At 50.2% G+C, this 24,181-nt stretch overlaps 1 protein-coding gene across 1 annotated transcript; it reads left to right on the top strand.

Moving 5' to 3' along the window:
* The first annotated feature begins 9,575 nt into the window (after window positions 1-9,575).
* Window positions 9,576-22,953, top strand: STX12 (syntaxin 12). The gene is made up of 9 exons (XM_084274256.1): window positions 9,576-9,744; window positions 13,974-14,043; window positions 15,220-15,319; window positions 17,033-17,170; window positions 18,067-18,110; window positions 20,034-20,139; window positions 20,592-20,664; window positions 20,834-20,916; window positions 21,549-22,953. Exons 1-9 carry the CDS (start codon window positions 9,633-9,635, stop codon window positions 21,639-21,641), a joined length of 819 nt encoding a protein of 272 aa, XP_084130382.1. The 5' UTR covers window positions 9,576-9,632; the 3' UTR covers window positions 21,642-22,953.
* Window positions 22,954-24,181: the final 1,228 nt, after the last annotated feature.

Below are 24,181 nucleotides of genomic sequence, written 5' to 3'. Positions count from 1 at the left end.
TCCCCTCCCTTTCCCTTTCCCTTTCCCTTTCCCTTTCCCTTTCCCTTTCCCTTTCCCTTTCCCTTTCCCTTTCCCTTTCCCTTTCCCTTTCCCTTTCCCTTTCCCTTTCCCTTTCCCTTTCCCTTTCCTCCCCTTCCCCTTCCTGTCTCCCTTTTCCTTCCCTTCCCTTTCTCTTTCCCTTTACCTTTCCCTTCCCCTTCCCTTTCCCCATTTTTCTCTCTGTCATTCTTGCATCCCTGTGAATTTTGAGGTAACTATTAAACCTCCTGTTTTTATGGCATCTGACCTTGTTTGTGTCTTACTCTGGCTCTGGGAATCACGACGAGTCTCCCCAGACTGGACCTTTCTGCTTCGGGACAGCACCACAGTGCCAGGCAGTGCTGCAGCCAGCGATGGCCGGGCAGCTGCCCCGCCGCCTCTCCCTGGGTCTGGGGGACACAAAACCAGCCCCCAGACTGGCCACAAGCCCTTCAGCAATGCACAAAGACACAGAGTAAATCATGAAGCCCTGAATTCAGGCTCCTGCCTGTTTGCCTTCAGTGTATAAACTTGTCCTGACATTCATTTCAGCTATTTCATAGTCTGCTGTAGCTGTGATGCCAAACAAATTGCATTCAATGGGCACATCTCACAAGGCCACACTGTTTTAGCAGGTCACTATAACCCATATGTTATCAGAGGGATTTCTTATACTAAAATAATAACATTTTGTCCAGGTTGAGATGCTTAAGTCCTTGGAAGGGGACTTAAAGGAAAGCAAGAACCAGAGACAGAAGAAATACCTTTGAGCAACTGAAGTCTTTGCAGAAAAGAACAGCTCCCCTATGGAGAGAGGCTGAGGGAGCTGGGCTGGTTCAGCCTGGAGAAGAGAAGGCTGTGGAGGGACTTCATTGCAGCCTTCCAGTCCCTGAAGGGAGCAGAGGAACCAGGAGGGGAATCAGCTTGTTAAAGGGTGGATAATGGCAGGACAAGGGGGATGGAGTGAAGCTGAAGGAGGGAAGGTTTAGATGAGATATTAGTGGGATTTTTTTTATAGAGAGAGTGGTGAGGGGCTGGAACAGGCTGCCCAGAGAGGGAGTGGATGCCCCGTCCCTGGAGGTGTTCAAGGCCAGGTTGGATGGGGCCCTGGGCTGTGGAGACCGGCGATGAGCAACACACAATTCGATATGAGTTTTAGGTGAAGCCATTTATTGGGTGAAATCACACAGATTATAGACATTTGTTACTGCAAACGTGGCAAGCTAAAAAACTGCTAATTGGTGACACACACTGTTCACACCACACTGATTGGTTAGTGATTATAACCAGTTCTGATAAACACATCTTAGAGCTGAACATCGTTAGTTCACCTTTGATGCCTCAAAGCATCCGCACACCGGCTGTTCTGACCATCTTATTATGGTTGGTTCCTAACATGTTCCTTCACCCCCAAAGACCTTCCCATGACTCCTTCTTGGTTTAGGGCAGCCTGTACCCCTGTCATCAAGGCCGCTGTGTTTGGGGAATGTGATTATTAAGATCCTCTCAGCATGAGCAACTTCCCCTGTCTTATGGGAACACGAGGATATTGTCAGGGCCTACGTCTTGGGTGAAGAGAGCCGGGCCGCCGGCAGGCCTGCTGTCCTCCCCGGCACTGGGCAGCCTTGAGTAGCTCCAGGCCTGGAGGTTGGTGGCCCTGCCTGTGGCAGGGGGGTTGGAACTCGATGATCCTTGGGATCCCTTCCAACTCATGCCATTCTATTGACTCTCTGATTCTATGGGAAACCATCATTCAGGACAAGAAATCATCTGCAGGATGGGAAATCATCGGGCTGGGAAGGGTTTGTGAGGTAGCAACTCAAAGCATCATGGGATTGGCTGAAGCAGGTGCTGGTCACCATGGAGACGCAGCCCCTAGAACACCCTTTGCCCCAAACATCAGTCTCTCCAATCACCATGGCAGGTACAGCAGCAGGCTCCTGCTCCTCCTGGTGCTCCTGCCCCTCAGGTAACCCCCAGGCTGCCTCTGCCTGCCCATGCCTCACCCCGTCACCCTACTTTGCTTCCTCCAGCAGAGAGGTTCCCTCACAGGCTGCCAAGAGATTTGGAGGTACCCAGCGTGAGCGTCCCCACACGGCTTGTGCTGCCAGAGGTCCCGACCTGCGTGCTGCCTTCTGGGTTGGGGGACGGCAAGGCCACCTGCCACCACGTCCCTGACTCCGTCGGCTTCTACAACCAGCTTCCTGGCCCCTCCGAGTACGTGGCAGAGGCAGCTGCCCCAAAGAGCCAGTAGTGCCAGCAGGGCTGCAGGACGGCGAGGACACTGACCGTGATGTCCCTACTTTCCCCAACAGCCTCAGCAGCACCACGTTCCTCATGGAGCTCCAGGACTCCTGGGGGAATGTGGTGCACTGGAACAACACCGAGAACCAGGCACTGGGAGGGCAGCTGAAGGACAGCCAGGCCACCAGCAGCACCGCCACTCTTCCCATCTTGACCAGCGAAGTCCTTGATGAACTCCTTGACATCTCCAAGTATGTGGCAGAGAGCAGCTTCCCAGAGGAGTGAAACCTCAGAGGGAGGCGTGAGGAGCATGGGGGGGATGGCAATAACAGCTTCCCTGATATCCCAAAATCCCCAATTGACCACAACCCTCTAAAACCTTCCCCATCTCCTGGACTACAGGGCAGAGGACGACTGCATCTTGCAGCAAGCGGCGGCGGTGATGCTGGTGGATGGAGAAAACATCCTGCTCGATGGCCCCGAATGCCTGGCCAGCCCCTCCTCCTTCACCACATCACCTGACATCCTGGAGTTCGAGGAGGAGGGCGACTGCCCCCAAGATCGTCTGGCAGCGGCCATGCTGTGGGACAATGACCCCTTCTGGGGGGTGGCTGCCTCCCCCCTGCTGGACTCGGAGAGGAAGCAGGGTGAGGTAGTGGCAGACCTCACCACCAAGCTGCCACTAAGTCCCACCCTGGACACCTCTGAGGAGGGCTCTTCAGTGACTTCCGAGGAGTCATCAGAGGACAGTCCTCTGGGGACGCCCCTGCAGAGTCCAGTGGCCGCATCCCCGGCTTCTCCGCTGTGTTCTCCACCCTCCACAGCCCAACTGGTGGAGGAGGCTCTGTGGAGACAGCCACGGGTGGTTCTGAAACGCCTGAGCCCCCAACAACTGCTGCTCCAAAGGCCACTCTCCACATCCTCGGCTGCTCCCCAGAGCTACCCACCCTCCATGGCCCAGCTGGTGGAGGAGGCTCTGCAGAAGCAGCCACGAGTGGTTTTGTCCCGCTTGCCTCTCCCAACGGCTGCTGTCCTAAGCCACCTGGGACTCAGATCAGGCAAGCGGGACAAGCGCCAGGCACCACCCGGCGCCAACCAGCCACCCAAGAAGCGGCACAAGACGGTGGCCAGACACAAACGGCGTCCCACGAGGAGAACCTGAGCAGGGACAGCATGGCCGAGGGAGGCAGGGTCCAGCGGGAACTGGGCACCTTTATGGGAGGGAATAAAAGGGGTTTAGCTAATGTGTGTGTCTGCTGCCTTCTTTCCCTCAAAACCATAACCAAAAAGCCACACAGCCCTGGGGAACACTTGGTTCTCCGGCAGCCGCTACCTACGGGCCAGAAGCCCTTTCACCCTTCACAAGAAGTGGCTGTTGCTGGGAACAGGCGCTGCTCACAGTAAGACACGTGCACACACATGGAACGGACTTGTCTTGGGAGACTAATTCACAGTGAGTTAGAAACAAACCTAAAAGTAGACCAAAACACCAAGAAACCCTCCTTGAACCTCCTCAGGCTTCAACAGCCCACCCCTGTCCATGCCTTTGGAATGAATCAATGCCATCTGCAGTCCATGTTGTTGGAAGGGCAGAAGAGATTTCTGCCTTCCTAAGCACAGGGGCCCAGGTCTCTGGTTAAGGAGTTAGCAAAGGAAAGAAGAGGACCGTAGCTCAGGTTCAACACAGTCTAGGAACAATTCCTCTGATTCAAACCACACAAAGAGAGGAGAAAGCAAGCGAGATGACCCGGCAATATGGGCTCTATCTCTGGGACTGGCCTCTCAGGAGCCGGCAGCGGTGCCTTTTTTGCTGAATGCACCAGGGGCACCTCGATGACAACCGCAGTAAGCAGGAAGGGAAGGAGCAGCTAAGTTCACTGCCGCCTGAGAGGCACTCAGAAGGTTAGCTACATCACAGACATGCTTCCATAGGTAGGCATTTAGTGCGTAAGGCAGGCAGAAAGAGAAGGTGGAAGAACCACCTTGTTAGCTGCAGGAGACCAAGTGCAACAGATAGCCTGCTTCACAACTTGTTCCCACCTGCTGAATCCAATACAGCTGCTCAAGTACATTTTATTCAATGATGGCAAAATTCAGTCACATTCTTGTTACGGCAGGAATGGCGGAGTCATTCCAAAGCAGAAGCCCACAACACAGACCACAGGAGGAAAACCAACAAACTGGCAATGGAGGGAGCTGAGCGGCAGCAAGAAGAAACTCTCTTTTTATCCCTTACACCTACGAACTGTCGGGAGGACAAGGAGAATTGAGAAAGGAACAAAAAGAAGCCATCTGCAGACATCACCCCCCACACCCCTCAGCTGGTAAGAGAACTCAGAACCCTTCTGCGAAGCACAGGCTGGTGTTGATTATGAACTTGTACTTATGGAATAATAGTAGAACCTTTTTATGAACTTTGGAGAAACAATTCTATTCAATTTCCTTGGTCTCAAGAAGCTCAGACTGCATGTGAAACACTTCAGAAGCAGCTAACGAAGGCCCCGGCTTCGGGCCTACCTGATGGCACTAAAGCTTTCTGGCTCTTTTCCCCTGAAAAGCAAGGCCTGTCTCTGGGAGTCCTGGCTCAGCAGCCAGGGCCCTACAAAAGAGCTGTGGCCTATTTTTCTAAACAGCTTGATGAAAGAAGCAAAGGATGGCCAGGGTGCCTACGAGCAGCAGCTTATTAGAAGCAGCTCAACTGCCAGCCAAGATCACCGTTCTGCACCGCCGAGGACACCTGGAGGGTAACGCTGACCAGAAAACGGGGCAGACTGGCCGATGACGAGGCTGAACAGGCAGCACAGAGAGTGCAAGAGATTCTGACCTTCATTTCAGGTGATGGACACAGGAGTTTTGAAGGAGCAGGAGAATATTGCATACTTTAGGGCTGATAAAGAAGTAAAGAGGCTTGTCAAAGAAGAACACAATAGGACACACGGGGAGCGGACTCCCTGGATAAATTTGAAATCAAAAATTAATAGGTGAAAATCTCTATATTGGGTAATGTGGAAGACGTTTGAAAAATCCCCCCAACACAGGTAACCAGGTGCAATTAGGGAATATTGGAAAAGGAAACATATCTGGCCAGTGGAATTCTCTGAGCTCCCAAGAAAAAGGGGGTAAAGACACCAGTTGGTCCTTGGCAAAACCTTTTCCAGCTGGCCAGAGGCTTTTCCTTGTAGAACAAACAAAGCCAGAGGAATACCTAAAGTATTATTAAATGAGACACTAGGTCAGTCTGGGGTACCTCTGGTCATCCCATCAGACACAGGTACTCATTTTGAGCACAAGTAGTGCAGCAGGGGAGTAGTGAGAGTCAAGGAGAGATGGTGCTGGTAGAGCTGAGAGGGGCCAGGTGCTGCAGGTGACCCAGCCTGGCAGTGGGACCTCAGACACAGCTCTTGGGACCTTTCTGTCGTGTTTTCCACCATCTCTTTGGGTAGTGAATCCTGCCTGTGTGTGATCTCCTGCTGTGGTGTCATCCAAGTCGGGAATAACACTCCTTTCTGTTGGAGTTTGTGTTCTAGAGCAGGCATTGCTTTCTTCAGCTCCGGGCACACAGGGATCCTCTGGCCGAATGTGTCCGCTGGATGTGACATCAGCCAAGGCTTATCTCACTGTCACATGCACACGTGTTAGCTCTCATAGTCACTGTGCTGGCATCTTGGGGCTCCGAGGGGCATGTTTTGATGAGGTCAGCCCTTTGATAAGCTTCCCCCCACCATGACTGATCTATGTGACACACATGACACAGTCAGAAAGGCTGGAACAAACACACGGTGTGGCAGAGGCTGTGACTCTCTGCTTCAGTTTCCTTACCTAAGTAAAACCTCTGCATTCATTTTATCTTACCTATCCTTAGACAGCTAGAAGTAGTGTTGAGAAGAGTATAACTGGTATCAAAGAAGCTGCCACAGGTTCTGTGGCATAGGTCGTTGTTAGGACTGTTCCCAGGGCTCAGAAAACCCTGAGTCCCAGGGTCAGAGGGGCTGCTTGTGTTTTACATGGGGAGGTTTCAGGCCAGGTATTTCTTTCAGTCCTTGAACCTTTGGTTTGGGAGCTCCTGCTGGATGTGAGTTATGCTAGAGCAGTAAGATTACATAGGGTAGTTTTAAGACTGTTCCTGGGGCAAGGAAAGCCCTGAGCCCCAGGGTCAGGGGGGCTTCTTGTGGGCTACATGGGGAAGTTTCAGGCCAGGATCATGGTTCAGTTCTCGCACCTTTGGTTTGGGAGCTATTGCTGGACACTGAGCATGATTAAACGTGAACCCTGTCAGAGTCAGAAAATGACTCAGGGCGCTGTTAGGACCATTCCCTGGGTTAGGAAAGGCCGGAGCCCCAGGGTCAGATGACTTTCCTTTGGCCAAATGGGAAGTTCCAGGCCAGGTATGTCTTTCATGCCCTGCACGTTTGGTTTAGGAGCCGCTGCTGGACGTTTGGAATGGTTGAATCTGAATGCTGGTTGAGACAAGAAATGCTCTGAGGACTGTTCCCTGGGCTGGGAAAGCCCTGAGCCCCAGGCTCAGGGGCACATCTTGCAGGCTCCGTGGGGAGGTGCCAGTTCAGGAACATGTTTTAGCTCCTGCCGGACATTGAGCAGCCCAGGTGTGTCTTTCAGCCCCAGCCCCTTCGGTGCGGCAGCTGCTGCCGGACATTCAGCACGACGGAGCGCGGCGGCCGGGCGGCCCGCGGGGTGACACAGGCCCACAGGCCCCTCAGCGCTGATCTCCGGGCTGGGAAAGCCCCGAGCCCCGCGCTCGCTCCTGGCGGCACAGCGCCCCCTCGCGGCGGTCGTTGGCCTCGGCCGCTACTCGCCCGACGGGCCCCGCGGCGGCAGCGCGGCCGCTGCTCCCTCAGCGGCCGGAACCGGCCGGAGGCGGATGGCGAACGGCGAGAGCGGCGCGAAGGCGGCTCCGGCTGCCCCCGGCTGCCTCCACCGCCCGCCCGCCGACCCCACCGGCACCTTCGACAGCGGCCGGCCCGTCGGCCAAGCGGTGGCTGCCGCTCCTCCCACGAGCCTTCCCCCTGCTGAGATGAGAAGAAGAAAGAGAAGGCAGAAGATGGGAAGAAAGACAAAGTAGATGAGAAGAACAAGAAGGTAGGAGCTGAGAAGAAGAGGCAGAAGATGAGAAGACAAAAGACAAGGTAGAAGATGGGAAGAAGCACAAGAAGGTAGAAGATGGGGAGAAGAAGAAAGAAGAGGTCAAAGATGAGAAGAAAGGAGCAGCCTTCCCTTCCCCTTTCCCTCCCCCTTTCCCTTCCCCTTTCCCTCCCCCTTTCCCTTTCCCTTCCCCTTTCCCTTTCCCTTTCCCTTTCCCTTTCCCTTTCCCTTTCCCTTTCCCTTCCCCCTGCTCCACCAGAACCCTGCCACCCAAAGCTAAAACAGCCTTAGTCCTCTTTCTATTACTAATGTATTTATAGAAACCCTTTTTGTTGTCCCTAACCACAGAGGCCAGGTGAAGTTCTAGTTGTACTTTCACCCTTCTAGTTCTTTCCCTGCGTGGCCTTAGTGCTTTCTTGTTATCCTTGTGAGTGGCCTGCCCTTTCTCCCAAAGGCCATCAGTCCTCCTTTTCTCCCAGAGCTGCTGCTCCAGCTCCCTGTTCAGCCAGGCTGGTCTGTCTTTCCCCAAGGAAGAAGAAAGGAGAAAGCAGCTGTATGTGGCATCCCCAGAATTGCGGAGGTTAGAAGGGACCTCTCAGGCCCTCTAGTCCAGTCCCTGTGTGCACGCAGGGTCAGCTAGAGCAGGTTGCCCAGTACCTCTCTCCGGGATCTCAATGTCCTTCTGATGGTGAGGAGCCCAGAACTGGACCCAGCACTCGAGGTGCAGCCTCACCAATGGGGTGTACAGCGACAAAATACTTGTTCTTATAATCTAACATTTATTAAACTTATAAACTTCCATTTAATAAACTGTGTTAAATAGGGAGCAGGGTTATGGATGTCTTGCACTTGGGCCAGAGGAATCCCAGACAGATAAACAGACTGGGAGAGGAGCCCCTGGAGAGCAGCCCTGCTGAGAAGGACCTGGGGGTTCTGGTGGATGAGAAACTTCCCCTGAGCAGCAGTGGCTCTGGCAGCTGGGAAGGGCGATGGGATCCTGGGCTCCATCAGCAGAGGGGTGGCAGCAGGGACAGGGAGGGGATTGTCCCTCTCTGCTCTGCCCTCCTGAGGCCCCAGCTGGAGTCCTGTGGCCAGAGCTGGGGCCCCAGGACAAGAAAGATGTGGGACTGGTGGAGAGAGGTCAGAGGAGGCCAGAAACCCCAACACCTGAGCAAAGCAGTAAGTTCCTGATGCAGCTCATCCAAAGCACTACGGTGAGCCCTGGCAGGGCACCGGGCACACAGCTTCCCCTGGCAGCAGTACTGCTCAGGAATGGAACCATGTACAAGGAGGCACAGGCACGCCAGCCCCAGTACCCCACTGTGCAGCTGTGGGGCACAGGACAGAATCACAGGCTGTGTTAGGCTGGAAGGGACCTTCAGAGCCCATCCAGTCCCACCCCTGCAGCGAGCAGGGACACCTTGAACTAGATTAGATTGCTCAGAGCTTCATCCACCCTGACCTTGGATGTCTCCAGGGATGGGGCCTCCCCCACCTCTCTGGGCACCCTGTGCCAGGGTCTCACCACCTGCAGAGGGAAGAACTTCTTCCTCAGGTCTCACCTAACCCTGCCCTAGTTTAACCCATCGCCCCTCGGCCCATCGCTCCCTGCCCTTACAAACAGCCCTGCCCAGCTTTCCTGTAGGTCCTTTCAGGGACTGGAAGGGGCTCTGAGGTCTCCCTGCAGCCTTCTCTTCCCCAGGCTGACCCAGCCAGTCTCTCTCAGCCTGTCTTTGCAGGAGAGGTGCTCCAGCCCCTGGCTCCTCTCCTCTCCTCTCCTCTCCTCCTCTCCTCCTCCTCTCCTCCTCCTCTCCTCCTCCTCTCCTCTCCTCCTCCTCTCCTCCTCCTCTCCTCTCCTCTCCTCTCCTCTCCTCTCCTCTCCCTCTCCCTCTCCCTCTCCCTCTCCCTCTCCCTCTCCCTCTCCCTCTCCCTCTCCCTCTCCCTCTCCCTCTCCCTCTCCCTCTCCCTCTCCCTCTCCCTCTCCCTCTCCCTCTCCCTCTCCGCCCCGCCCCGCCCCGCCTGGTCGCTGCTGCTGCCCCCGCCCCGCCTCACACCCGGCTCCTCCTCAGCGGGCGGGGCCCGTTACCATGGCGCCTCGTGCTCTCTCCACCCCTCGAACGCGCAGGCTCCGGCAGCCGCCTCCCGCGCATATGCGGGCGCTCCGGCAATAAGCGACTGCGCATGCGCGGAGAGCGGCCGGGGGGGTTCTGTCAGCCGGGCCCGGCGGAGCCGCGCTACCTCCTCCTTCCCGTCCCGTTCCCGCCCCGGCCATGTCGTACGGGCCGCTGGACCCCTTCCGCCCCAGCGCGCCGCCTCCGCCGCGGGACTTCGGCGGCATCATCCAAACATGCAGCGCCAACGTGCAGCGCATCGCGCAGTACAGTGAGTGGGCCCGGGGAAGGGGAAGGGGAGGCCCGGCCCGACCCGGCAGCGCCCAGTGAGGGGCGCGGGGATGGCCGGGGGGGTTCTTCTCGGGCTCCCGCGGGAGCCGCCGTCACCTCGGGCTGGCGGAGCTTTCGCCAGGGCGGTGCCGGGCGGGCTGAGGGCCGGGACTCGCACTGGGACTCGCACCGGGCCTCGCCCACCCGCGGCCGTGAGCCCGGCCCCCCTGCCTCAGGGCTGCTGCGCTGGCCTAGCCCAAACCCGGCTCCCTGCGGTGTTTGTGTCGCTGCGACCCAGCTGCGCCCGTCCCCAGGGGAGCCGAAGCCCCCTGTCACCCCCGGAGACAGCCCAGCCTCCGGCTCGCCTTGAGGCGCCTTCGTGCTCGGCTGGGAGCGGGGAGCCCAGGGCTGTCACCCCGCCTGATGCCGGGGAGGAAGGGCTCTTGCAGGGGTTTCTCAGGGCTGGCAGGAACGTGCCGTTGGCTGGTGTCCCTGCCCAGGGGAGCGTTCCCTTGCTGAGCAGGTTGCTCTCCAGCCAGTGGTGGTGGAGTTGCCTCCGCGTGTGGCTCTCGTTAGAGAGCGTTATCGGTCTTGTGAGCTGATAATTGAAATCCCAGTGTTGGTGGCTGAAATCCTGCTTGCTATAGGGCAGCACTTCCAAAAAAAGCGCTTGACACAACCTCTTTATAAGGATACCACCCCTGTTAGAAAGGCATTAGCTGTCTGAGTCCCCAGGCGAGTGTTCAGGGACACGGTCAGCTGAACATGGTGGTTCCTCTGAAAGTCTGTGACTTCTCCAAACTAGTTTGCTTTTGCTCAGTCGTGTTTATTTCCTCTTGGTAGAGGCACGGCTGCTAGTTAAGTTGCTTCTAAGTTCACCAAATAACATGAGCTGTCTGGGGTTTTTCCTTTTTCTTGGCTTCTTTTTGTGGTGTTGCTGTTCCAACCCCTCACCCTCCCATGGAACTTCTGTGAGCCTCCTCTGCAAAGCAGTTTGGCTTCTCTGTCTCTTGCACCTGGGAAGGAATAACTGCTGGGATCAGGACAGGCTGGGGGTGACCTGCTGGAGAGGAGCTCTGTGGAGAAGGACCTGGGGGTCCTGGTAGATGACAGGGTGGCCATGAGCCAGCGGTGTGCCCTGGGGGCTGAGAGAGACAATGGGATCCTGGGGGGCATCAGGAGGAGTGTGGCCAGCAGGTCACAGGAGGGGATCCTCCCCCTCTCCTCTGCCCTGCTCAGGCCCCACTGGAGTGTTGTGTCCAGTGCTGGGATCCCTGGGATCAAACAGACAGGGATCTCCTGGAGAGAGTCCAGAGGAGGGACAGAGATGATGAAGGGCCTGGAGCATCTCCCCTGTGAGGAAAGGCTGAGTGAGCTGGGGCTGTTCAGCCTGGAGAAAAGAAGACTAAGGGGGGACCTTATTAAAGTTTATAAATATCTGAAGTATGGGATGCAGGGGGAAATGGGCAGCCCCTTTTCAGTGTCTGTGGGGACAGGACAAGGGGCAATGGCTGCAAGTTGGAGCACAGGGAGTTCCACACCAACATGGGGAAGAACTTTTACGCAGTGAGGGTGAGGGAGCCCTGGGACAGGCTGCCCAGGGGGTGTGGTGTCTCCATCTCTGGAGAGATTCCAGCCCCATCTGGACACTGACCTGTGTGCCCTGTCCTAGGGACCCTGCTTTGGCAGGGGGTTGGACCCCATGGGCTCTGGAGGTCCCTCCCAACCCCTACAGCTCTGTGACTCTGTGATCTCATAGGATGAGCTTCTACTGTCTCATGACCAGCAGCTGTTCTATCTCTGTGCTATCTCCAATGAAACAAGCATTCTTACAGTTTTTATCAATCAATCTGACTTAACATTCTGGCAATTAACTTTACTGCTTATTTTATAAAAGCTTTCTATTCAAGCCCAGGAGAAGAAGAAATATTGGAGCCTTAGGCCTGTCCTTGTTTCTGCTTTCTTTCTGTGTAAGGAAAACAGTGAGCAAGCAGTGCACACAGCTGACTCTTTGCTCCTTTAAGGAAGCTCAATAGAGCTAGGATTTCCTGTCAAATGTGCAGAAGACCAGTGAGCTGAGCTGGCAGAACTGTTGCTTGTAACACTCTTATGTTACTGAACACCTGGAGCAGAGATTGAAAAGTTTTAAGTAATCTCAAGGGTAAAGCAGTCAGTCTGTGGAAGGCTTCAGAGCCTCAAATTGAAAAGGTTTGGAGGCTGCAAGCTGATGTGTGTACCCAAAATATATCAAAAAAACAAAACAAATCAAAATTTGGACATTTCCAGCCCCTTCCTGTGCCCTCCCAGACACTTTGCTCTCATTTTGGGTAGATCCTGTCCGTTGGTGTTGGCTGACATAAACAAAGCAGAGAGACCTGCTGAAACGTGGCACAGACCAGCACAGAGAGCACCCTGTGTGGTGTGGACAAGAATCTCCTCCATGGAACATCAGAGTACCCAGATGTTGTAGCACTCATGCCATTTGTAAAGTCCTTGTATCCACACACAGAGTATAGTCTGTGTGCCACTCCTCAGATTAACCTGACTGGAGTTCCCTGGCCTTCCTGCAGCTGAGAGCTGTGGAATGTGTGTGGTCCTACTTGCTGGAAGCCAGTTCAGCTGAGGGTGTGAGAAGTCTCTCAACACCAACTCACTGCCTGGGCTAGTAGAAGTCCGGGATTCTCAGTGAGGACACTCTGTTGGATGCACAAGCTGCACTAATTGCCTAATTACTGACTAAATTATATTGCAGCCATAGTTGAGCTGACACAGTTTTAAGCTATTGGGTATCACTTAAAAGAAGTGGCTGTTTCAGGAATGTGATGTTTCTTCAGCAGTGTGTCTGATCAGCTGCAGTGGCACTGGCAGAAATTACACCTGTAGGACACCACTGAATGGGAAGTAACTCATTAAGCTCGTGGGGTATTTCAAATGAGTTCAGCTGCCTGTGGACCTCAGCTGAGTTGATCCTCCTGCCTCTCTCCATGCTGGAGGGGATAGCATATGATTTCCTGATTGAGTTGAGCCAATCAAGCTTTGTACTGCTGTGTGAAGTGGTGCACCCAGCATCTTCAGCAGTGCTGAAACTGCACATCTGTGGAGTAAAGCAGAGCAGCTTGTTGATCTGTCAAAAATATAGTCCTCTAAGATAGAGAGAGTGGGGAGAGAAGGTGGTACTTGCATTTTTCAGGCAGGTTAATGGTGTGATGTGATTCATTGTGTGGCTGCATGATCACCAGTGCTTACACAAGGAAAATAGTGCAAAAACATAGGAGATGGGGAGAGAAGAGGGCAAGAGTATCTCTTCTTGCTACAATGTGATTCTGAGCCATGGGAGCTAACAGTGAAGTGCACCATTGCTGTCTGCTGTTCTTGAGAGAGTGTTTGTGTTGCAGAAGCTTTGGGCTATCAAGAGTAGAAAAAATCAGGGTTTTTTTCTTAGCTGATAGCAACCCTTGGCTTTTTCTTACCATTTCTTTTAACAGAGCACTAATAATATAACTCCAGAATATGTGGAAGTGGCAATGCATCTTAGTAAAGTAGTTCTGCAGCAGTGATAGTCTAAAGTGTACAAATAGCAAGGCTGATAGAAACGAACAGCTGTATTGTTTGTCTAAAAAAGTTGAGGAAAAGGTGTGTATGAGCTTTTAGCTCCACAGACTTGTCTTCAGGGTAAGAATGCCTTGCCACCATTCTTGTATCTGAAAGTCAGTCTGTTGAGCTGGATCATATCTGAATCATAGACAGGTCTGGGTTGGAAGGGACCCCAAGGATCACAGAGCTCCAACCCCCCTGCCACAGGCAGGGACACCAACCTCCAGGCCTGGAGCTACACAAGGTTGCCCAGGGCCCCATCCAACCTGGCCTTGAACACCCCCAGGGATGGGGCATCCACCCCCTCTCTGGGCAGCCTGTTCCAGCCCCTCACCACTCTCTCTGGAAAGAACTTCCCCCTAACACCTAATTTAAACCTTCCCTCCTTTAGCTTCACTCTGTTCCCCTTGTCCTGTTTTTGTCTACCCTTTTTAAAAGTTGTTTCCCCTCAAAAGGGAAATTCAAAGTATTTGAAATACACTTCGTATTTAAAGCAAAAAATAAGTGTCTTACCAGCTTGAGGTAAGTCAAACATTAAGATATATCTTTGGGGGAAAGCCAGAAGAATGCATTTAACAAGGAATAAGACCCTAGAATTTGTCTTGCTAACTCTTTGTGTGATCTCTTTATCTTCAGCTGCTCAAATAAAAAATTTGATGAGCCAGCTGGGAACGAAGCAGGATTCCAGCAAGCTTCAGGAGAACTTGTAAGTATCAAATAAGCTGATGTTTGTAGAGGTTCTCTTTCATACTTGATCTGTATTTAATCAGTATATTAAAGGACAAATCACTGATGACCGAACAAATGTCCTTCCATTTAATTTCATTGTAGAAATGGCCCTTCTCTAAGGTGAGTGTAGTTGCTGTCTGCAAATTGTCAGCTGCCTTACAAGTTTAATACAAAAATGGTTTGTTCAGCTCACATTTTGCAGATCAAACTTTACAGTAATGCTCAGTCCAGGAATACTTTGATTTGTGTATCTATTGGGCTGAATAGGGGACTTTCACTTAAGCATCTCATCGCCATTGGATGCTAAAGAAGTGGCTCTTGGTGTAGTATTATGTGTCTTCCTGAGAAGACACATTGCTGAGACCAGTGGGATGAAGTTTAACAAGGCCAAGTGTGATTCCTGATTTACAATATTGGGGATTTTGCATATGGCCACAAAAAAACCCCAAAACCCACTTGTGGGTCTGTTCTCTGTGAAACACCAAGGTTCTCTCTGATAAACTGCATCTCTGGTACCCAAGATGATGTCTTATACATTAAGTTCAACTGTAAGTTTCTATATTGTGGTAGTAATGAAGGTGCTGCTGCACTAGATCCTTTGCAACAATAGCACTGAATTGCAGCATTGTTAGAAAACATAAGGGCTCCAGGGAAAGCCCTGCATTTCCTAAAAGTAGAAGCTGCATCATTCTTCTCTCTGACCATTATTTTTCACCAAAATGTAAGAATTTAATATCTCTGGGTGTTTGTACCTTTACCAAATGTACATTTAGCCAATGGAGTTGGTGGTTGTCAGGTGAGCAGCTAGTTATCAGTTGGTACCACAAGGAATTTTACCCTAAAAGTACACTTGAATTAAGCTGTCTCTCCCTTGAATTTCTCTCTATTGGAGAAAAATATCTTTTTTTAAACTACTGACTTAACTAGTTAGCAGGGAAGGCAGAACTTCTTTGAGTCTCTTTTTGAAACATAATCCAGAGTCAAGTTGATGGTAAAAGCTAAAAGTAGATCTCTGTTCCATCAGGGTGAGAAATCCCACCATAAAGATGTGTGATCTCAGCCCCACTCCTTGGCCATTATTTTGGTAACCAACGTGCTCAGAGACTGCTTTGAGGTGGAAGCTTGTGTAACTGCTGTTGAACTTTTCTTTCAGACAACAGCTACAGCATTCTGCAAACTGCCTTGCCAAAGAGACCAACGAATATCTAAAGGAGTTGGGGTCTCTACCACTTCCTCTGTCTGCCTCTGAACAGGTAGGACACGCTTCCAAACCACTTGTTTCATGAAACAAGCTTAGACCTCCCAAAGCTTGAGGTGGCACAGCTGAAGAGACAGCAGCCTTCTGCAGTGGAGAATGTTGTTGAAGTAGGGAATGTACTGAGCTGGCTACGAGCTGGCTGCTTGGATGACATGAGAAAAATGATGTTTCCCAGTGGCAAATAGGTATAAAAATTACATGAGAACCAGCAGCCCTAAATGTCTGGGGAGGGCTGAGTATGCAAGTCTGTTTCTGAATGTTTGTGGAAAAGCATCTTGATGCAAGACAGTGTTTTAGGGTAAGAACTCAGAGTGAGCTGTGTGTCAGCATGAAATGGGAATGGACCAAAAAGCTTCCCCTTGCACGTGATGAATATGCTGGGGGAGGGGGAAAGCTGACTCACCTTGTATGTGAATAAAGCAAAATGCAGTGAGGCAATGATCATGGCTCTTGCCAAATGTCTCTTGAGTTTCCCCTTCCTATGGGGAAAAAGGATGGTCCTCTGCTGTTGGCATTTCATGCTCTACTTTAAATCTCTACCACGGTCTTGGTACAGCTGCTTTGGTGATACTGTTATACCATGATCTGTGGCTCAGCAGATGTCACCTTGGTCTAATTCTGTATTTAAAGGTTTATATGCCAGTTGTAAACATGGCCACACTTTACCTGTTCACCAAACCTTTTCACCCTCTGGTGATCAAACTCCTGTTGTGTGCCTCTTGCTGAGTGCAGCAGTGACTGTTGAAGCCAGTTGGAGCAATGCAGTCCAAATCCCCAGGAGTTGCATCAGCTTTCTGAGGATAAGCTCTGGCAGAAGGACCATTGCTTCCAGATGTCTCAGAAGCTACAGTGTACTGTGAGGCTGCTGTGGGGGTTTACTGTAGAAAAAAAATAATTGAAAGCATTTATTTCCTTGAATTGATACAAACTCATTGAAGGGTTACAATGCTGGAAAGCCTGTGGTGTGAGACAGCTGTTGAGACTCTTAAGAAGTGACCAGAGCGTCTTTGGGACAAGGTTTTTTCAATTTTCCATCACTGGGATGGCACAACACTCCAAGGAGGTGTTCTGTGGAGGCTAAATAAGCTGATACTGTGAGACAGGGATGAAAAGGAATATTACCATCAGGTATATGGAGAAAAGATAAACTGAAATAGTTCTCAGGACTAAGAGTATTCCCTGATCAAATAAGCATAGGCTTGTAGTGTGGTGTGGCTGGGAGAGACTGCTTATGAAACTGGGGTTATGGGTGTTGTCATTAGTTCTGGAAGTGTGGGGCTTCCTAAATCTTCCTACTTGGGACAAGAGGAAGGTTGGTACTACCAGGTCGGCTAAGTAGAGGAATGGAGGGTAGAGGTGTCTTAGGTACCCCAAAGAATGTAATTAAAGAGGGAGCTCACTGGAATGTGTTTCAAATAAAAATAACAGTGTGGAAGACCTCTCTACCTCAGACTTCAAACTAGATTAAAAGAAGAGAATCTCATTGTGTGAAACTGTTGGCACAGGCAAGGCACAGAGCGTTCAGCATGGTGAGTTAAAGCCCGGTGAGCTGCTTGGCCTCTGCAGCGCCCCGGAGTGCTGGAGCCAAAAGATGCCTTGAATGCCTGTGTTTGTTGCTGTTTATTATGGTTTTCTGGAGTCTGACAGCTCCATTAGCACCAGCAGGAATACCTGAAGGCTTGGTTTTGGTTTTGTTTCCACTCTTCAGCGCCAGCAGAGGCTTCAGAAGGAGCGTTTAATGAACGACTTCTCCGCGGCCTTAAATAACTTCCAGGCGGTCCAGAGGCGAGTGTCAGAGAAGGAAAAGGAGACTGTAGCGAGGGCAAGGGCTGGCTCCCGTCTCTCTGTAAGTACCAGACTTTGGTGTTAAGTGAACTACAGCTCTTCTGAGGCATTTTATACCTGCCCACCAACTTCATAGCTGACTACTGACACATTACTGAGGGCAGGTGAGGCCTCAGTGCCTTAGTTCTGTCATTCCAGAAGTACACAAGCACACGTGTCAGTGTTGGCAGAGGGAAGGAGTCCTGGTAGTTGCAGATGTTGTGAATCACAGAATTGTAGGGGTTGGAAGGGACCTCAAGAGATCATCAGGTGAAGGATGAGATCAGAAATCAAAATAAAGTTAATAGCAAACTATTGCAGGCTGCCCTTTGCATGACATCAGCCCTAGACTGTAGAGTTTGAGGCCAGTGGGAAACTTACTGCACCTTAAATTAAATCTTAAATCTCATGCTGCTGCTTTATTTTCTTGTAGCTTCTGTTCTGTTAGTATCTCCAGTGTACATTCAAACCTTATGTTCTGGCAAACACCTGTAGCTACTAAGAATTCATAACAAAAAGGCTGGTGAAAGCATGTTTTTCCCCTTGCCTTGGGGCTTTGTGTTAAGTATGCTTTCTTAATTTCTGCAAGGAAACATATTTATCTCTTGGATCATGCTCTAAATTTGCTACATACTGAAAAAGGAAGTGACAAACAATAGCAGCTGCTATGAGTAAAGAGACTAAGCTGCTTTTGCTTGCTCAGTTGCCTCTGATTTAGAGACAATCTGAATGTAAAAAAATTAATCTAAAGATGAATCTAATCTTAACTAATCTGAGTTAAATCTAAAAGTTGAAGTGATAGTGGCGTTCTCAAAGAACTCTCTGGACAGTATATGCCTCTGTCTCCAAGATTCTCCTGTTGATTTTGTGAGTGCTCCTGGTAGTTTGCAAGACTAATAACTGCTTTATCTCTTCCAGGCTGATGAGCGGTTCAGAGAAGAACAGCTTGTTTCATTTGATAGGTAACAGCTTCTCATTGATGTTATACATAGGTAGAAGTATAACTAAAGATTTTTGTGGTAAGATATGTCATTGTAACTTGGGCTCTGCTTTGCTAGGTGAATGCCAGTCAAAAAGATCTGAAATGCAATTATTACAGTATATGTAATGTACAGTGTAAAACCAAACTGCATCCAAAAGTGTTTTATCCTCCTTAAATGTAGATTGTGTGATTACTGCCCTGAGGGGAGCAGCAGAGTACCTAGTGTGGGCCAGCTAGAGCTCCAGCTTTTCAGACTGTCAACACAAAATTACCAGGCAGGGTTTCCCTCACTGTGACTATATGCAGAGCTGTGTATTGATTTCATGTGTTTGGTGTTCTCTAGCAGCCCAGTTTGGTTACAGCTGTAGAGTAGTGGATGAGGCTGCCTAAAGTTACACAGTCCTGGCTGCTACACAGAATCCCAGCCTGGTGTGGGTTGGAAGGGACCCCAAGGATCACAGAGCTCCAACCCCCGGCCACAGGCAGGGACACCAACCTCCAGGCCTGGAGCTACACAAGGTTGCCCAGGGCCCCAGCCAACCTGGCCTTGAACACCCCCAGGGATGGGGCACCCACCCCTGCTCTGGGCAGCCTGTTCCAGCCCCTCACCACTCTCTCCAGAAAGAACTTTCCCCCAATATCTCATCTCACCCTTCCCTCCTTCAGCTTCACTCCATCCCCCTTGTCCTGCCATTATCCACCCTTTAACAAGCTGATTCCCCTCCTGTTCCTCTGCTCCCTTCAGGGACGGGAAGGCTGCAATGAGGTCCCCCCACAGCCTTCTCTTCTCCAGGCTGACCCAGCTCAGCTCCCTCAGCCTCTCTCCATAGGGGAGCTGCTCCACCCTCTGATCACCTCTGTGGCTCCTCTGACCCCTCTCCACCAGTCCCACATCTTTCTTGTACTGGGCCCCAGCTCTGGCCACAGGACTCCAGCTGGGGCCTCATGCTGGCAAATTAACCCTTGAGTGTGTGCAGGCAGACAGCGTTGCTGTCACTGGTCACACAGCTGTGCCAGCTCTGCAGCGACAGTGTGCCTGCACAGTAAATAGGTTTGTAACATCTTGTGTATAAAGAGAAATTGGGACATTCCAGAAATACCTGTGGTTACTGTGTCAGTTGCTACTGTATGTTTGAGAACTGGGATGAAATCTGTTTGTCCTATCTGTATAAAGCCTTTAACTCTGGATAGCCTTGTATTGTAAGTACTGCCTTCACTACCATTGTGCAGCAGTACCAGCAGTACCAGCTCATCAGGAGAGGGTAGACTGGGATACAGTTACTGTTTTTAGTGCCTCTTTTGGTGTATCATTACTTTGATGTTCTCTACCAGCCTAATGAATTTAAACTACCAAAATGCTTCATTGCTAAATGCCTGATAGCAAGTGAGAATCTTAAAGTCCAGGTGCTTGTCAGGTGGTGTTCTGATAATGTTGTGCTTGCAGGCTACTTTCTATCAAAACTTGCACCCTGATTTCTCCCTTTTTTGGGGACAGTGAAAGGGAAGGTAGGTACAGGTACCTTAAACAGCAACAAAAAAACCCCCACCACACACAGAAAACACCAAACCCAAACAACATACAAACCCAGAACCAAAACAGAACTGAAATAAGGTTTCTTCTATGATGCTATAGATGACTGTCACATCCTAGAACAGTGTACTATGTGTGTAACTGCTTTATAGTTTCTTCACTTTTCCTGATCTGTCTCTTTTTTTCCCAGTTGTTCCAATTTGTAACTGTTGCTTGGAGTCAGCCCTGGCTCTGTATGCAGCTGCAGGGCCAGGAACCAGGGTTGTTCTGGAGGAACCTTCACCTTTAACTCACTGGCACTGTGCTACAAAAGGAGTGTGGAAGTACCTGCACTCAGCAAAAGTGTTGTACTTTCTTTCCATCTCTTTCCAGTGGTGAAGATTGGAATCAAATGCAGTCTCAGGAAGAAGATGTGGCAATAACTGAACAGGACCTTGAACTCATTAAAGAAAGAGAAACAGCAATCAGGCAATTAGAGGTGACCAGTAGATCCTGCCCAGTTAACAGTATTGGGAGATAAACCAAAGAAGTCGTGCAGTGCTAACTAAGGGGATGGGCTGAAGGTGGAGAGCAGAGTTCCTTGTAGAAAGGATTGATGCCAAGATCAATCTCCCTGCTCCTGTTGAAGGAGACTAGGTACATTTTCTTTCGGTGTTGACTGGTGGTACTGCAGAGATGGTAGGAGCAGCTCGTGTTACAGAGTTCATCTTGAGTCTGTGCTAATTGCTAGTGTAATGAAACAAATATTCAGTAGCAGGAATGCTGTCAGCTCCTGTGTTAACCCCAAGTTCCATAGACAGCATGTCACCTCAGTCAGTGAATGATGGCATTTGTTCTGACACTGAGCAATAGTCAGAAGAGACACTGAGAACAAGGATTAGAAAAGGTGTAACCAATGTTTGTTATAACTTGTTCAACTGTTGTCTTCAGGCAGACATTTTGGATGTCAATCAGATATTTAAGGATTTAGCCATGATGATTCATGACCAAGGAGATATGATTGGTAAGTGTGTTTGGATAATAGGAAGCTTCTGCTTAGTTCAAGTTTGTGTTTTGCCTACATAGATTAACTTTTCCAGGATTCTTTATAAAACACATTCTATTTCTGATTATTTTTTTAAACAGAGATGCTTTGGAATATTTTACAATGAGATCTTTTATTTTTTCCATAGATAGCATAGAAGCAAATGTGGAAAGTGCAGAAGTCCATGTGGAAAGAGCCAGTGAGCAGCTACAGAGAGCTGCCTATTATCAGGTAAATCCCACATGCCTGTGGTATTGTCAGTGTAGAGCTGAGCAACAAGGGGACAGGCATAACAAGACACATACTGACAACTGCAGCACACCAAACAAGTTATTAAAAAACAAGTTAGTAAAAACAGCTTGTGCAACCTGGCACTCACTCAGAATTGTGCTGCAAGGAATAGATCAAGCACTTGAGTCAAAAGTACAGTCTTGACATTAGCCTCCTATGTCAGAGGGTGTATAGTCTTACCATAAAACCTAAATAGCTAGAGATGTTTGGCTTTCCTTTGAAGCCATGGTGTTAGCCATTAGGACAAAAAGCACATGGTAGGTGGTGGTAGGTTTTCCTCTTTGTAGCCAACATGAAGTAAAGCTTGTGTTTCCTTTGAGAAGCAGAACTGGTCATGTTTTGATTTCACTGCACCCCTTAGGCACCTGTGCTCTTAAACTGCCTGATCCTACAGGAAGAGGGTTTCAAGAACTGTCAGCAGTGTAGTCTGAACGTTTTTACTTCCCTTAATTAAGCATGAGTACCAAGTGCTCTAGGTCACCAGAGTCAGTGATGTTAAGTGGTGGACTTGCTTTTTCCTCTTGTCATCTGTTCATGGTGTCAGTGGCTTTTTTTTCCCCTTCTTTTATTAGAAAAAATCCCGTAAGAAGATCTGTATCCTGATTCTTGGTCTTGCTGTGGCTTCCATAATCATAGGATTCCTTATCTGGCAGACATCAAAATGAAATCTTCCCATGGAACCTGGTCTCACTGCTGAGATCTTTTCCTTCAGAGCGAACAGGCTGACTAGTCTCAGAAATGAATTGACCACCCTGAGAGAGCACAAGCTGGAACTACTTCTAGTAATAGATATTAGCAACTAACGTGCAGATAACTAGTATTTGGAATTAGTGAACCATGGAGACAGTATTTATCAGTTTATATACAAATTATATTGTTTTATGTAACTAAAATCTTGTGGTTTTGCTTTCTGTAATGTATCATTCCCTGTCCCAACTGTATGCTGAAGTGTGATCAATAATTGGAGATGTCTTGTTTTTTTGACAAGTGGCACAATTTTAACATTTTATATGTATAGGCAATTTTGTTGGACTGGAATAAGAATGACATTCAAAGAGGGCACAACACTGATTCACATTACCTTAAATCCAGCAGTTTCTAAAGTCTCCAGTATCTGCCCCATGGTTTTATTAGTCTCCAAGCAGCTGTGGTTCTAGATTCTCTTGAAGATGTTACAGATTTGAAAGGCAAGGAGCAGTATGTGTGGATGATAGTTGGAACCACTGCATGCTGGTCAGTTTAGCCTTGAGACTTGTAACTGATTTTGGGGGGGTTGAGCATGGTTGGGGTTGTTTGGTCTCTTTCCAAAATGCATCATTTGAGGACAGGCTGTTTTTTGACTTGTAATCTAACAGTGCAACTTCCTTAGAGAAACTTGTTGATGGTTTATTATTGGACAAATCTCTTCCAGTGCTGTCAAGCACTAGAAATGCAAAGTGTAGCTGTTCACTCCTAATTGTTTTTAGAAGCTTCCAGGAAGAAAAACACTCCAAGATGTGCAAGTGGGCACCTAAGATTCCAAGCTAAGCCAGATAGATGAGGATTACATGATGTCTTGCTTCTGAAGAAGTACTTCTGAAATGTACTAGTAAATACTGTGTGGCTTGTGGACATCTGGTGTTTTCCATTCCCATGTGACAGAAATTGCAGAAACTGGCTGAGTGAAGTGCTAGATTGTTCAAACTGGGGCTGTGTGTGCAAATGAGGATTGTTGGTTCCAGCTGCCCTGCTAGTAGGGCTGGGCACAACGTAGCAGACACTCCTGCTTTCATGTAGCTCTGAACTGATGTGCACTGAGAGAACAGTAATCTGTTCAAAGCCCAATGGAGTGTGGTAAATGCAGCATACTGACCCATTTTGTATTTAATCCTTATTCCATGTCTCCTGTATAATAAAGTAAATGTGAAAGCTGGGAAGGGAGGGTGTTCTCCCAATTGCACAGTGGTTTGCACTATTGCGCCATCATTCCATCAAATAACCACCAATAAACACTTTTAAAAGCTTCTGAGCTTTCTCTTGTGGTTTATCCACTGGCAGGGGTATGGTTGTAGTTCCCCCTATAAGCAGGCCAGAAGACTTTCCATCAGCAGCAGCACTGTTCCTTCCAGCTTTTCTTCTGTGGTATATGGTTCTTAAGAACAAAACTAGCTGAACCCCCTGCAGTGTATGGACATGCACTAGCTTATCACAGACAAATGCATCTGATGGCCCAGAACAGCACTGGGTCAAGTAGCCCTCCCAGTGTGGGGCCTGCTGCTTTGTGCAGTGCCTGAGGCAGGGGCAGAGTCTGCTGGATGTCAAAGCTCTGTGCAACAGTGAAGGCTCTTACCTCCTTGCCATGCTTAAAAGGGAGTTGCTGGGTTATTCATAGGATCTATCCATCATTTAGTCTGGTTTAATCCTCTGGAAGTTGTCAGTGAGACCACCCCCCCAGCGTGCTGAGCACTGGTTGCAGTAATTGCTGCCTTCCTTTCTCCTGTCATTGACCTTCACAGGGAAGATGCTGCAGAAACACCTGTTAAGAGCCGCCCTGCTCCAGTGTGAGATCCTGGCCAGAGGCTGATGGGGCTTTGGCAGCGGGTGTTCCTTTCCCAGAATCACAAGGTTGGAAAAGACCTTTAAGCCCAACCATTCCTGTCCTGTGCTGACCCACATCCCTGAGCACCTCATCTCCCCTCTGTTAAACACACCCAAGGATGGGGACTCAGCCCCTCCCTGGGCAGCCTGTGCCACAGCCCCACAACTCTGCCAGGGAAGAACTTTTCCCTCCCATCTGCTCTGCCCCTGCCCTGGCACAGCTTGAGCCCATTGCCCCTTGTCCCATCTCCTGTCCCCTGGCTGAAGAGACCATCGCCCACCTCTCTGCACCCTCCTGGCAGGGCAGGGGAGATGGGGAGAAGGTCTCCCCTCAGCCTCCTCTTCTCCAGGCTCAACACCCCCAGCTCCCTCAGCTGCTCCTCAGAGGATTTGCCCTCCAGCCCCTTCCCCAGCCTGGTTGCCCTTCTCTGGACTCGCTCCAGGACCTCAATGTCCTTCTGTTGGTGAGGGGCCAGAACTGGACCCAGCACTCGAGCTGCAGCCTTCGCAGTGACCCTGCAGCACCCTTCCCGCCTCCGAGGAGACGCGTGAGTGGACGGGACCGGCGGCGAAGGCACCTCGCACCCTTCCAGAGCCTCCCGGGGGCGGGGGTTTGGCTGCCGGCGGC

The sequence above is a fragment of the Gallinula chloropus genome (assembly GCF_964237585.1).
Source record: "Gallinula chloropus genome assembly, chromosome: 22".
Taxonomy (NCBI): domain Eukaryota; kingdom Metazoa; phylum Chordata; class Aves; order Gruiformes; family Rallidae; genus Gallinula; species Gallinula chloropus.
This window is presented reverse-complemented; position numbering and strand designations above follow the sequence as displayed.

What these genes read in the sequence shown, in the direction of transcription:
- STX12 (XM_084274256.1), top strand. Translation starts at nt 9,633, where the DNA reads ATGTCGTACGGGCCGCTGGACCCCTTCCGCCCCAGCGCGCCGCCTCCG. An exon ending in AGCAAGCTTCAGGAGAACTT is followed by an intron (nt 14,044 to 15,219) that starts GTAAGTATCAAA and finishes CTTTTCTTTCAG; the next exon opens with ACAACAGCTACAGCATTCTG. An exon ending in TGACCAAGGAGATATGATTG is followed by an intron (nt 20,665 to 20,833) that starts GTAAGTGTGTTT and finishes TTTTTTCCATAG; the next exon opens with ATAGCATAGAAGCAAATGTG.